The 13,399-nt window shown below is 42.7% G+C and overlaps 1 protein-coding gene across 3 annotated transcripts in view; it reads left to right on the plus strand.

Moving 5' to 3' along the window:
• LOC139264347 (probable thiopurine S-methyltransferase) overlaps positions 1-12,316 on the plus strand; it is a 70,711-nt gene extending 58,395 nt beyond the window's left edge. Inside the window, exons 8-9 of one of the 3 annotated variants that reach the window (XM_070880639.1) lie at positions 9,173-9,217; positions 10,045-12,316. In XM_070880639.1, coding sequence (XP_070736740.1) covers positions 9,173-9,217; positions 10,045-10,202 — 203 coding nt within the window. In that variant the 3' untranslated portion in view covers positions 10,203-12,316. Of the gene's footprint in view, positions 1-2,663; positions 2,778-9,172; positions 9,218-10,044 lie in introns of those variants that run through there. The other 2 variants (XM_070880640.1, XM_070880641.1) reach the window with 2 other exon arrangements.
• Positions 12,317-13,399: the final 1,083 nt, after the last annotated feature.

Here is a 13,399-nt window from a genome sequence, read left to right on the forward strand (position 1 = left end):
GCAACGGTTTCACTGCCTTGACGCTCGGGAGGAGTCCTGCAGTACTCACCTGACCAGGTGTCTTATTCGTCATCGTCTGCTTCACAACCTGGCAATCATGAGGACACAGCCATTGCCCAGAGACAGCCATTGCTCCTCAGGAGGAGGAAAAGCAGCAGCAGAACCAGGATGAGGTGCTGCAGGAGGAGAATGAGGAACTGCAGGAGGAGGCACAGCCAGCAGGCAGGATGCGCTGACTCCGTCCTCGTTCCAGTAAGGTCATCGCTGCAGCATGGATGGTGGAAGACTGCTGTGTTTCCGTGCCAGATACTACAGATGGCCTAATAGGATACCCTCGACCAGCTCTGGGCCTGGAAGGCCCGGCTGCAGATTGAAGCATCTCAGGCGGGGTTGTGGCAGTCTGGGCTGGCTGGGTGACAGCCGTGGATAGTTGCAATGACAGAGTGGCAGTGGTGGAATCTGAAATGCTGTCGACTTGAGAGGACAACAGGGTCCTGCTCCACTGACCCAGTGCCACTCCCCTGGGCAGCACCTCTGCCTCCACACCGATCTGATGGAACACAGATTGATGGCCTGCTGCTGCACCGTGGGATCCCCGGTAGACCGTGATGAACCCAGCAGCGATGGCAACAGTCAGGGTTTGCATGGCATGCAGCTGAGACTGCACGAGAGCAGTCTGAGCATCCATGCGAGCAACCATTGACTCTATTGCAGCACCAAGATGTTACGTTGCTTCCGCCTGTGTCACAATAGAAGCTACCACATCGCCTCATGAGGTCTGGATCCGCACGGTCCGTCTGGGAGTCCACCATTGTCTGCACACTGGCAATGATGGTCTCCATGGTGTGCGCAGAGCTGTCTACAATGCGAGAGGCAGACTCCTCCATGTTCTTTGCCACCTGCGACAGGCTCTCTGGCACCCTTGCCATTGCCCCTATCATGTCTGAATGCAAGGACATCGCCCTTTCTTCAAACGCCTCCCCAACAAGGTCGTAATCTGAGTCTTGTGGTCGCAGAACTTCTTGCGACGGTGTGTGGTCAACGACGGAGGTGCCTGACACCTCGGGAGCCGCCTCTGTCCAGATGGCTCTGAGAAGCTGTGGAATGGAGCACCCAGCTGGAGGGAAAAGGATGCGGCTCCTATCCTCCAGTGCCTCCACCAGTGTCTCTCCAATTCTGTGCCTGAGAAACACTGGCCCTTGTGCTGCCTCTCCCAGCTGCCATGACGGCCCTCACTAAGCCGCTACTCAACTGTGAAGAACAAGAGAATCAGCAGAACAAACCTGCAAGGCATCGCCTTTAAGAAGCCCAATGAACAGGTGACTTGTTATGGCCCAGTGTCCCTCCAGCACCATGCGGAGGCCATTTAGCGCTCCAACAATGCAGCTCTCCAATTTGGAAAATAAAGTGCCGAATTTACAAACTTCCTCCCTTCCATCTTGGTTGGTGCTAAGTTTTCACTTAATTCAAACCCAGCACGAGGCAATTTTGGCCCCTTAGAATCCTCGGGTTCTGTGGCTGCACACCTTGTTTTGAGTTGGACGAGGGAAATCACCGCCTTCCTCCTCCACCGAATTCCTGTTAACATCAACTTATGACATACTGTCTACAATCCAGTCCGATTACGAATTCACCCCAAATCTATCTTCAAGCTCTGTTATTCATTTAAACAGTATTGCTGAGTCGCAAATTGTGACATTTGTGTTTTGTATTATAGCAACAAAGCTTGCATTAGCTGACCTTTCTATTGCATTCCACACACACGCAGAAAGACAACTCAAAGCCCTTGCAGAGAAAACCGTGAATCAGAGCAGTTAAGAAAAAAGAAAACTGAAAAGTTAAGGATTTTGAGATGGCTTTTGAAATCTAAGGAAACATGGCAACACAGAGAAATTTAGGAATTGATTTCCAAAGGGCATGATGTAGGTAGTGAAAGAGTGGAGCGTGCAGGGAGTAAGTAGTAACATTTTCAACTGATGTACCAACTTGTGAATTTACAAGTGTTAGTTCATGGGTATTTTAGTGTAGTGGTTATGGTACTGCACGAGTAACCCAGAAGTTGAGTTGAAATCGCACCATGGTAAATTGTGAAATTGAATTCGATTAAACTGGTCATTTATAGCTAGCATCAGAAAAGATTATCATGACAGCTGTCGGATTGTAATTTTGAAAACTCTACTCGTTCACTAATATCCTTCCAAGAAGAGAACCTGTCAATCATTCAGCTGTTGGCCCAGAACTGAGTGTTATAAACCCAGTCTGGTCTACAAGTGATTCTAACCCCTCTGTCACATTTGGAGATTTTTGTTTTTTTTCTTGGAGTTTTGGATTGACATGTTCTCTACATGCTGCAACATTGAAGAATGTATATTAAAGCCAGACAGTCTATTTTGCGGGTATGTTACAACTTGGTCTATTTCAAACTGATATGAAGATCCATCATCTCATCCTCATCCCCAGCTGGTAAATCCCTGCATTGGAATCAACATTCCCATTAAGCTGCGCAGCGGTCTGGAGGTCCCACGCTGGCTTTTCAATGGCAGAAACAATGCGTGCATGAAGATTTGAATGGGGTGTGCAGCCAGTTAAAGGGACTGTGTACCAAGAAAGATTAGAGGGAACATTGATTGGAAGGTGTCAGACATTACTCTTCTGCTTCCTAGGGTTAGAATTAACAGAAAAGAAGAAAAACCCCTTGCTTGGGAGGTGTTCAAGTTTTGAACAAAAGGGCTCTGACATCTAGTTCTTGGACCAGAGCTGAAAGGTCCTACAGTTATTAAAGAGAAACACATGACAAAATAATGTAAGTCGGCCTACAAAAGGGACGGTGTGTATGATGTGTTTTGCAATACATTTTTTGGGGAGGGAAGTAAGTTTGAGTTAAGTCAGTGGAATTTGCTTTGGGTGCTACTTTGTATGTTCACTTGCCGGGAGTCCCTGGCCAAAGGTAGTAATCTCAGGATTGCTACCAATGCCATGTGCTAGTCAGACTAGAACTAGTAGGATAGTTAAGATGAATACATGGCTTGAGGAATGGTGCAAGAGGGAGGGATTCAAATTCCTGGGACATTGAAACTGGTTCTGGGGGAGGTGGGAGCAGTATAAACTGGACAGTCTGCACCTGGGCAGGACCAAAACCAATGTCCTGGGGGAGTGTTTGCCAGTGCTGTTGGGGAGGGTTTAAACAAATATGGCAGGAGGATGGGAATCTATGCAGGGAGACAGAGGAAAGTAAAATGGGGGCAGAAGCAAAAGGTAGAAAGGAGATAAGGAAAAGTGGAGGGCAGAGAAATTGAGGGCAAAAATCAAAAAGGGCCACATTACAACATAATTCTAAAAGGACAAAGAGGGTTAAAAAAACAAGCCTGAAGGTTCTGTGTCTCAAAGCGAGGAGCATTCGTAATAAGGTGGATGAATTAACTGTGCAGATAGCTGTTAACGGTTATGATGTAATTGGGATTACGGAGACATGGCTCAGGGTGACCAATTCTGGGAACTCAGCATCCAGGGCTATTCAATATTCTGGAAGGATAGACAGAAAGGAAAAGGAGGTGGGGTAGCGTTGGTGATTAAAGAGGAGATTAATGCAATAGTAAGGAAGGACATTAACTTGGATGATATGGAATCTGTATGGGTAGAGCTGCGAAAGGGCAGAAAACACTATAGTGGGAGTTGTGTACAGACCACCAAACAGTAGCAGTGAGGATGGGGATTGCATCAAACAGGAAATTTGGGTTGTGTGCAATAAAGGTACAGCAGTTATCATGGGTGACTTTAATCTGCATATAGATTGGGCTAACCAAACGGGTATCACTACAGTGGAGGAGGATTTCCTGGAGTGTATAAGGGATGGTTTTCTAGACCAATACATCGAGGAACCAACTAGAGAGCAGGCCATCCCAGACTGGGTGTTATGTAACGAGAGAGGATTAATTAGCAATCTTGTTGTGCGAGGCCCCTTGGGGAAGAGTGACCATAGTATGGTAGAATTCTTCATTAAGTTGGAGAGTGACGCAGTTAATTCAGAGACTAGAGTCCTGAACTTAAAGAAGGGTAACTTTGATGGTATGAGACGTGAATTGGCTAGGAGAAACTGGTGAATGATACTTAAAGGGTTGACGGTGCATAGGCAATGGCAGACACTGGTGTAAAAATAAAACGGGGAGGTGGCTCAACAATGGCTAACAAGGGAAATTAGGAATCGTGTTAAATCCAAGGAAGAGGCATATAAATTGGCCAGAAAAAGCAGCAAACCTGAGGACTGGGAGAAATTTAGAATTCAGCTGAGGAGGACAAAGGGTTTAATTATGAGGGGGAAAATAAAGTATGAGAGTAAACTTGCGGGGAACATAAAAACTGACTGCAAAAGCTTCTATAGATATGTGAAGAGAAAAAGATTAGTGAAGACAAATGTAAGTCCCTTGCAGTCAGAATCAGGTGACTTTATAATGGGAAACAAAGAAATGGCAGACGAATTAAACAAATACTTCTGTCTTCGCGAAGGAAGTCACAAATAACCTTCCAGAAATACTAGGGGACCAAGGGTCTAGCGAGCAGGAGGAGCTGAGGGAAATCCTTATTAGTCAGGAAATTGTGTCGAGGAAATTGATGGGACTGAAGGCTGATAAATCCCCAGGGCCTGATAGTCTGCATCCCAGATTACTTAAGGAAGTGGCCCTAGAAATAGTGGATGCATTGGTGGTCATTTTCCAACATTCTATAGACTCTGGATCAGTTCCTATGGATTAGAGGGTAGCTAATGTAACCCCACTTTTTAAAAAAGGAGGGAGAAAGAAAACGGAATTATAGACCGGCTAGCCTGACATCGGAAGTGGGAAAAATGTTGGAATCAATTATTAAAGATGTAATAGTGCATTTGGAAAGCAGTGACAGGATCGGTCCAAGTCAGCATGGATTATGAAAGGGAAATCATGCTTGACAAATCTTCTAAAATTTTTTGAGGATGTAACTAGTAGAGTGAACAAGGGAGAACCAGTGGATGTGGTGTATTTGGACTTTCAAAATGCTTTTGACAAGGTTCCACACAAGAGATTAGTGTGCAAAATTAAAGCACATAGTATTGGGGGTAATGTATTGACATTGGCAGACAGGAAACAAAGAGTAGGAATAAACGGGTCCTTTTCAGAATGGCAGGCAGTGACTAGTGGGTACCGCAAGGTTCAGTGTTGGGACCCCAGCTATTTACAATATACGTTAATGATTTAGATAATGGAATTGAGTGTAATATCTCCAAGTTTTCAGATGACACTAAGCTGGGTGGCAGAGTGAGCTGTGAGGAGGATGTTAAGAGGCTGCAGGTTGACTTGGACAGGTTAGGTGAGTGGGCAAATGCATGGCAGATGCAGTATAATGTAGATAAATGTGAGGTTATCCACTTTGGTGGCAAAAACAGGAAGGCAAAATATTACCTGAATGGCGGCAGATTAGGAAAATGGGAGGTGCAGCGAGACCTGGGTGTCATGATACATCAGTCATTGAAAGTTGCAGATATAACAGGGAGTGAAGAAGGCATGTTGGCCTTCAAAGCGAGAGGATTTGAGTATAGGAGCAGGGAGGTCTTACTGCAGTTGTACAGGGCCTTGGTGAGGTCACACCTTGACTATTGTGTACAGTTTTAGTCTCCTAATCTGAGGAAGGACATTCTTGCTATTGAGGGAGTGCAGCGAAGGTTTACCAAACTGATTCCCTCGATGGCAGGACTGATATATGAAGAAAGATTGGATCGACTAGGCTTATATTCACTGGAATTTAGATAATTGAGAGGGGATCTCATAGAAACATATAAAATTCTGACGGGATTGGACAGATTAGATGTCGGAAGAATGTTCCCGATGTTGGGGAAGTCCAGAACCAGGGGTCACAGTCTAAGGATAAGGGGTAAGCCATTTAGGACAGAGATGAGGAGAAACTTCTTCATTCAGAGAATTGTGAACCTGTGGAATTCTCTACCACAGAAAGTTGTTGAGGCCAGCTCATTAGATATATTCAAAAGGGAGTTAGATGTGGCCCTTACGGCTAAAGTGATCAAGGGGTATGGAGAGAAAGCAGAAATGGGGTGTTAAAGTTGCAACATGATTAGCCATGATCATATTGAATGGTGGTGCAGGCTCAAAGGGCCGAATGGCCTACTCCTCCATCTATTTTCTAAGTCTGCCCTAAGTGGAGGAAGAGCATTAGGGAGGGCGTTGAGAACCTCGAGTCTTGAGCATGCAGAACCAAGCGCAGGCAACAGAAGGAGCATGCAGCAAACCAGTCTTCCCACCCCCCCTTTCCTTCAACGACTGTCTGTCCCACCTGTGACAGAGACTGTAATTCCTGTATTGGACTGTTCAGTCACCTAAGAACTCACGAGTGGAAGCAAGTCTTCCTCGATTTCGAGGGACTGCCTATGATGATGATGATGATGATCACTTGCTGTCTATGAAATAAAGCAGCTTAATGATCAGGACCTGACCTCGATTCACAATGCTTCAGTCTGCCTTAAAAAGATCGGAGAAATCCATATGAGTGTGAAAGACACAATTATACTGCTGAGTTATGCTACTATATAATTATCTATTGGGTTGTATGGGGACATTCCTTAAAATAGTCGTGCTGCTTATGGGAGTGACCAGCTCTGTACCTTAGACCGTGTTTAAGGCAGATACAAAACATATAACAACACCACCACCATGTGGTTAACTCTTAATGCAAGCCACTCAATGTCAAGGCAGGAAGGGATAGGCAGTAAATACAGCATTGCTAGTTTCGCCCACATTCTGAGATAATTAAAGGATAGGAAGTATATACAGCATTGCTAATTTCGCCTGCATTCTGAGACCAAATAATGAATCTTTTGAAGTCCATGAGACTATTCTATCTGTTGAAGAATTATTTATCAGTGAATTTATCATCTGGCAGACTATCTGTGGCCTACATACATGATCATCAAAGGTAATTCAGTAGCTGTGAAGCACTTTAACTTTCCAGCTCCTGCATGTGATCCAGGTCTTGTAATTCTTAATCATATTAATGGAAAAATTTGACATTCCACAAATATAAAATTAGTTTTTCAGGGCCAGAATGCTTGTTCAGCATGACCTAACTCTGTCAAGCCCGCGTGGTGGCTGATGTGCAACAGCCACCACACATTAAAAAAAAATCCATGCACAGGCATCTTCCACCCTTCAAGATGTAGTTCGAGACCTGGAATATTAGATCCTTTATTGAAACATCTGTGAACTCATCCCTTTTTGGCGTGGAAGCAAGTCATCCTCGTTTTGAGGGACTGCCTATGATGATGATGGATGATGATGACACGATCATCGCAGTGCACTACAATATTTAGCCTAATTTTGTCTAGCTCATAACTCTTACTTTTTAAAAAAATAAATTGAAATAGTTGTTGGCCTGTAAGCTACTGTGTTTGGTTATAATATTTTGATTTATCGAATAGGGCATGGTAGTGTAGTATGAATCTATGTTAAATCAAAAAAGTATTGCAATTGAGACAATTGTTAGTGCCAGGGTTATTGCATTCTGCAAGATCAGTAAACAAAAATGACAAGGTTTAAAATCATAAGGATACAGTCCAGAACTGTTATGCCATTGAATGAGAAAACAGTCAAAAAAAAAATTAAAACTGTAACATCCTATGCATAAAGACATATAAATTAAATAACTCTTGATTAGTGATGATCAGTGGCTCTCAAGGTCAGATTACACTTAACAGATGAATTTTATTTCACATTGCCCTGTTGGTATGACTCCAATTAATTCAAAGAATAAAACTTAATGGCACTCGCTACTGACCTCGAAGAAAGCTGCCCACAGAGATCATGAGATCATGCGAAAACTTGAGGTTTCTCGACGTGCAATTGATTGCAGCATTCTGTACTTGGAATTCCCAGCATTCTGTACTTGGAATTCCCAGCACAGAGCTGCAGTGACATCAACAAGCTGTCTAAGCAGGTAATCACATTGAAGAATTCTCACAGAAAGCAAACCAGGAAATGAAAAGCAGCTTTTACCTGGACTTTAAAAAAAAATGTGACAGAGTGAAATAAAGATTGGAACTTTCACATGATAAGGTAGAAGCTGACATATCATGAACATTAAAAACATTTTTTTAAGTTTAAAAAAAAAACTTAATTTTTCACAATGGAGAAATTTGACACTCCACAAATATAAAAATTTGCTTTTCAGGGCCAGAACGGTTGTTTAGCAGTTAAAGCCACAGTTACACCTATTCCAACAAAACTTAACATTTAATGGGGTATTTAACAGTGATATTGGTGCAAAACAGCCCAAGTTTTCATCATTTCCACTGATTACACAGATTGCCAGCCAGTGTCAGAGCAGTGAATGACTCACCACAACTTCAGGATTTCCACGTTTAGATGCGCATGCGCTTAGTCCTGAAGTTGTGGTCAGTTTCAGAGGGGTAATGATGGCGAATGTTGACAGTTGCTGTCACTGGATTTTCCTGAGGAGTTGTGGCTCAGTGGGTAGCACACTCACCTCTGAGTCAGAAGGTTGTGGGTTGAAGTCCCACACCAGGGACTTGAGCACAAAAAACCTAGGCTGATGCTCCAGCCCAGTACTAAGGGAACACTTCACTGCCAGAGGTGCCATCTTTCGGATGAGACGTTAAACCGAGGTCCTGTCTCAAGTGGTCGTAAAAGATCCCAGGGCACTATTTCAAAAAAGAGCAGGGGAGTTATCACCAGTGACCTGGCCAATATTTATCCCTCAATTAACTTAACATAAAAAAACAAATGATCTGATCATTATCACATTGCTGTTTGTGGGAGCTTGCTTATGCACAAATTGGCTGCCATGTTTCCTCCATTACAACAGTGACTACACTCCAGAAAGTAGTTCATCGGCTGTAAAATGCTTTGAGACATCCGGTGGTCGTGAAAGGCGGTATATATATCCAAATCTTTTGTTTTTATCCACTGCCATTAAAAACTCTTTGAATGATGTATAATAAAATATTTATAGCTCTTACAAGTTGTGATTTTTGCCATGGTCTTTCACATTTAGTATTCCTTTGCATCCCAACCACAATTGTACTGGTCAATAACCTGTATTTGTATTAATATATATTTTCGGTCACCAGCTTTGAATTAGTAACTTTAAAGAAATGTATATTGGTTTGCTTTTGCAGGTCCACCATTTTCTACTCCCAAACTTGCAATTCAGGAGCTATACGGTGCGTTTATTTCAACATTTTAAAGGATTTTTCCAAAATGAATAGATATTTAAATTGTTGGAGATCACAATACAGTAAATTAAGCAATGACATGAAAATGTGGGAATCCGCTCTGGAGGTCATTCTTGGTAGTTGCTAAAAATACTTCATCTAGCACAGTTTTTTAAATCTCTCCAGCTGTAGCCCCATAATAGACCTTTTAAGGCCTAATACTGCCCCTTAAAGTTCTGCGCATCTACAGACAGCACCCAATCAGGAGGCCCAGTTTCACCAATGCAGGGAGAACAGGAAATTCAGGCACTATCAATTGATTCAGGGTGAAATGCGTTTCATCATTTTTGCCCAGCTGCAATCACTCCTCAGGAAAATCCATTGCCCTATGTACCATATTGATTTAATGTAGTCAGAAATAAAACTTTTGAATGTAAAGAGAAATTGGTCCCACTTCCTACAAATTTTTTGATAGATAAGGTCAAAGGAGAGAGAAGTAACTGAATTACTAAAAGTATAATATAATAGGGCTGGAGGAGGCTTGATAATTGTATTAGTATCTTATTTAAAACCTTGTGTATTTGTGTACCTTATGTCCACAAAGTTTACTTCCTATTGTCACCATTTTTGTAACATTTTTATGTTGACATTTGAAATTCCCTAAGTAAATAGTAGTTTTATTGATGAGTCAATTTAATCAGTCAATGTTTTTTAAAAATTCATCTGCCATTTTTTTCCTCTTAACATTTTTATTTTGAGCAATTCAACATTATTGAAAACTGCTATTTTAAACTTTATCCTCTGGAGTATATTAATGTTTGTATTCTTCTTTCCAGGCCAGTCATGCAATATTCAGTTGATAGAAACAACTGACGCTCTGACTGATAGACAGAGATCGTGGGGTCTGGATTCCTTCATTGAACAAATTCACTTAGTTACATTAAAGACTGATGTGGATTCATGTGCATTCATGGAAGAACACAAGCTGCATTAATTTAATGATAAACTTTGGAAAATATGGAAGTTAATCTGATTAGGAAATCCAAAACAATGGGTTTCAAATCGAGCTGGAAACTTAAGACTTTTCTTTTCTCCTAGTAGCAGGACATATGATGTATATTTTCTGTGATTAGAACATCTACACATTTTAAGGGTCTGTTCACACTAACTAGGGTTAGATCGAACAAAGCGGTTTGATTTTGCTGCAGTCAGTGTAAATGCAATTATGCTGTAAATGGTTCCCTCTCCTCAGCTACTGTCACCTTCCTATCAAAACAGCTATCATTACACTCTCTCCAAAAAAAAAAAAATTTTTTTTTAAACACCTTTGACCCCTTTGTCCTTGCAAACTATCATCCCATCTCCAACCTCCCTTTCCTCTCAACTCCTTGAACGTGTTGCCTCCCAAACGTGTTGCCTCTCGTGTCCATGTTCTCCACAACTCTGTTTGAATCTCTCCAGTCAGGTCTCTGCTCCTGCATACAGCCCTGAAACAGCACTAATCGGAGTCACAAATGAAATTATTTGTCACTTTGCCCATGGTGTATTAACGCCCCACTACACAAAAATTACAGCCATTTGGGTGCCAATGTTTATGCTCCATTCAAGCCTCGTCTCACTCTATTTACTTTATCTCATCTCACACTATCAGTATAAATTTCTACTTCTTTCTCCCTCACATATTTATTTAGTTTCTCTCTTTGTTGTCCTTCACATCTCTGTAGCCTTTGACATGATTGACCACACCATCCTCATTCAAGATCTCTCCTCTGTTGTCCAGTTCAGTGGGACTGCCCTAGGGTTCCATTTTTACCTATCTAATCGTTGTTAGAACTTCTCCTTATTGGCTTCTCTTCTTGCCCCCGCATTGTTGCTTCTAATTCCACAAGGATTTAGTGGTGGCCCTCTCCTCCTCTTCATCTACATACTGTCCCTCGGTAACATCATTCACAGACATGAGGTCAGCTTCCATATGTTGATGACGCCCAATTCTACCTCTCCAGCACTGCTGTCGACCCTTCCAGTGCCTCTTGTGTTGTCAGACCACTTGTCCAACATCCAGATGAGCCACAATTTCCTCCAGCACTGAGAAGACCAAAGTCATTGTCTTCTGACCCTGCTACAAACTCCGTACACTTGACACCAATTCCTTCCCCCTCACGGAGTCAGACTGTTCCCGACTTCAGCATCCTTTTTGACTCCAAGCTAAGCTTCCAACTCTATATCCTCCCATCACAAAGATTATCTACTTCCACCTCTAACATTACCTACTTCTGATCCTGCCTGAGGTCATCTGCTGCTGAAACCCTCCTTCATGCTTGACTATTCCAATGCCCTCCAGTCTCCAAACCTTCACCCTCTATAAACATTGGCTCATCCACAACTCTGCTATCATGATTAGTAATGGACCTCTTAACTCAAAACCGAACCACATATATTAATAAGCTGCTGCAGTGCTCACGGGGCAACAAGACATTCAATAAATCAGCTAAAATCCTTGTGCTGTAGCTTCAGAATATTGTAACTACATTAAAGTTATCGGCTTAAGCGGAATGCAGAAATTGTGGACAGGCAGTATCCTATCCCATCGCCAAGTCCTGCTCATCCATCACCCCTACCCTCACTGACCTAAATTGGCTCCCGGTTCCCCATTACCTCAAATTTAAAATTCTCATCCTTGTGTTGCAATCCCTTCATGGCCTCACCCCTCCTTGTAACTTCTGTAACCTACTCCAGTCCTACAACTTGCCTCGACCCCTCCCGACCCCCACCCTGTCATCCGCAACTTCATCTCCAGCCTCGTGCATCTCCCATTCCCTTTGCTCTACCATTGGTGGCCACGTCTTTAGCTTCTAGGAATTTCCTGCCTAAACCCCTCTTCACCTCCCGCTGCTCCTTTCAAACCCACCTCATTGGCCAAGCTTTTAGTCACCCTTTGTAATATTTCCTTTGCCTCGATATCCATCGATATCCTCTGTGAAATGAAGCAGATATCCAAACCATCAACCGAGGCTTCACTAGAGACAAAACCTGAATTCCAGAACAAATGCAACTTCTAGACTCCACAACAGAAGCCAGTGGAAATTAATTATAAATGACTTATCAAAACCTTAGCCATTTTTTTCATGTATATAATTACATGAATAGTGATTTGTGTCTTTCATTTGGTAATAGCAAAGCAAATCAAATGTCAATACCTAAGTTGGATATCCAGGCCAAAGCTTCCGGTATAACCAGGTAGATATCTTGTAGGCTGCCTGTGAATTTCATCTGAGGGCAGTGCTCAATGATGTGTTCCTGCGTCTCCACAATGGCATAGAATGAATCATAGGTTACAGCACGGAAGAAGGCCATTCAGCTATCGAGTCTGTGCCCGCTCTCTGCAATAGCACTTCAGCTACTCCCACTCCCCTGCCCCTTCCACATAGCCCTGCATTTTTTTTCCTTCAGAAACTTATCCAACTCCCTATTGAAAGCTGTCTCCACCACCCTTTCAGACAGTGCATCCTAACCATTCGCTGCGTGAAAAAGTTTTTTCTTATGTCGGCTTTGGTGCTTTTGCCAATCACCTTAAATCTGTGTCCTCTGGTTCTCGATCCTTCTGCCAATGGGAGCAGTTTCTCTCTACTCTGTCCAGACAAGTCATGATTTTGAACATCTCTATCAAATCTTGTCTCAATCTTCTCTGCTCTAAGAACAACAACCCCAGCTTCTCCTCTCTATCCACGTAACTGAAGTCCCTCATCCCTGGAATCATTTTCGGAAATCTTTTCTGCACCCTCAAAAAGGCCTTCACATTCTTCCTAAAGTACGGTGCCCAGAATTGGACACAAGGTTGAGGCCAAACCAGTGTTTTATACAGGTTCATCATAATTTCCATGCTTTTATACTCTATGCCTCTATTTATGAAGCCCAGGATCCCGTATGCTTTTTTAACCGCTTTCTCAATCTGCCCTGCCACCATCAACGATTTGTGCACGTATACCCCTAGCGGTCTCTGTTGATGCACTCCCTTTAGGATTGTACCCATTAGTATATATTTCCTCTCCTCATTCTTTCTACCAAAATATATCACATCACACTTTTCTGCATTAAATTTCATCTGCCACATGTTCACCCATTCCACCAGCCTTTCTATGTCCTCTTGAAGTCTATCACTATCCTCCTCACAATTCACTATACTTCCAAGTT

Source organism: Pristiophorus japonicus, chromosome 5 (genome assembly GCF_044704955.1).
Source record: "Pristiophorus japonicus isolate sPriJap1 chromosome 5, sPriJap1.hap1, whole genome shotgun sequence".
In the NCBI taxonomy this organism is placed as follows: Eukaryota; Metazoa; Chordata; class Chondrichthyes; family Pristiophoridae; genus Pristiophorus; species Pristiophorus japonicus.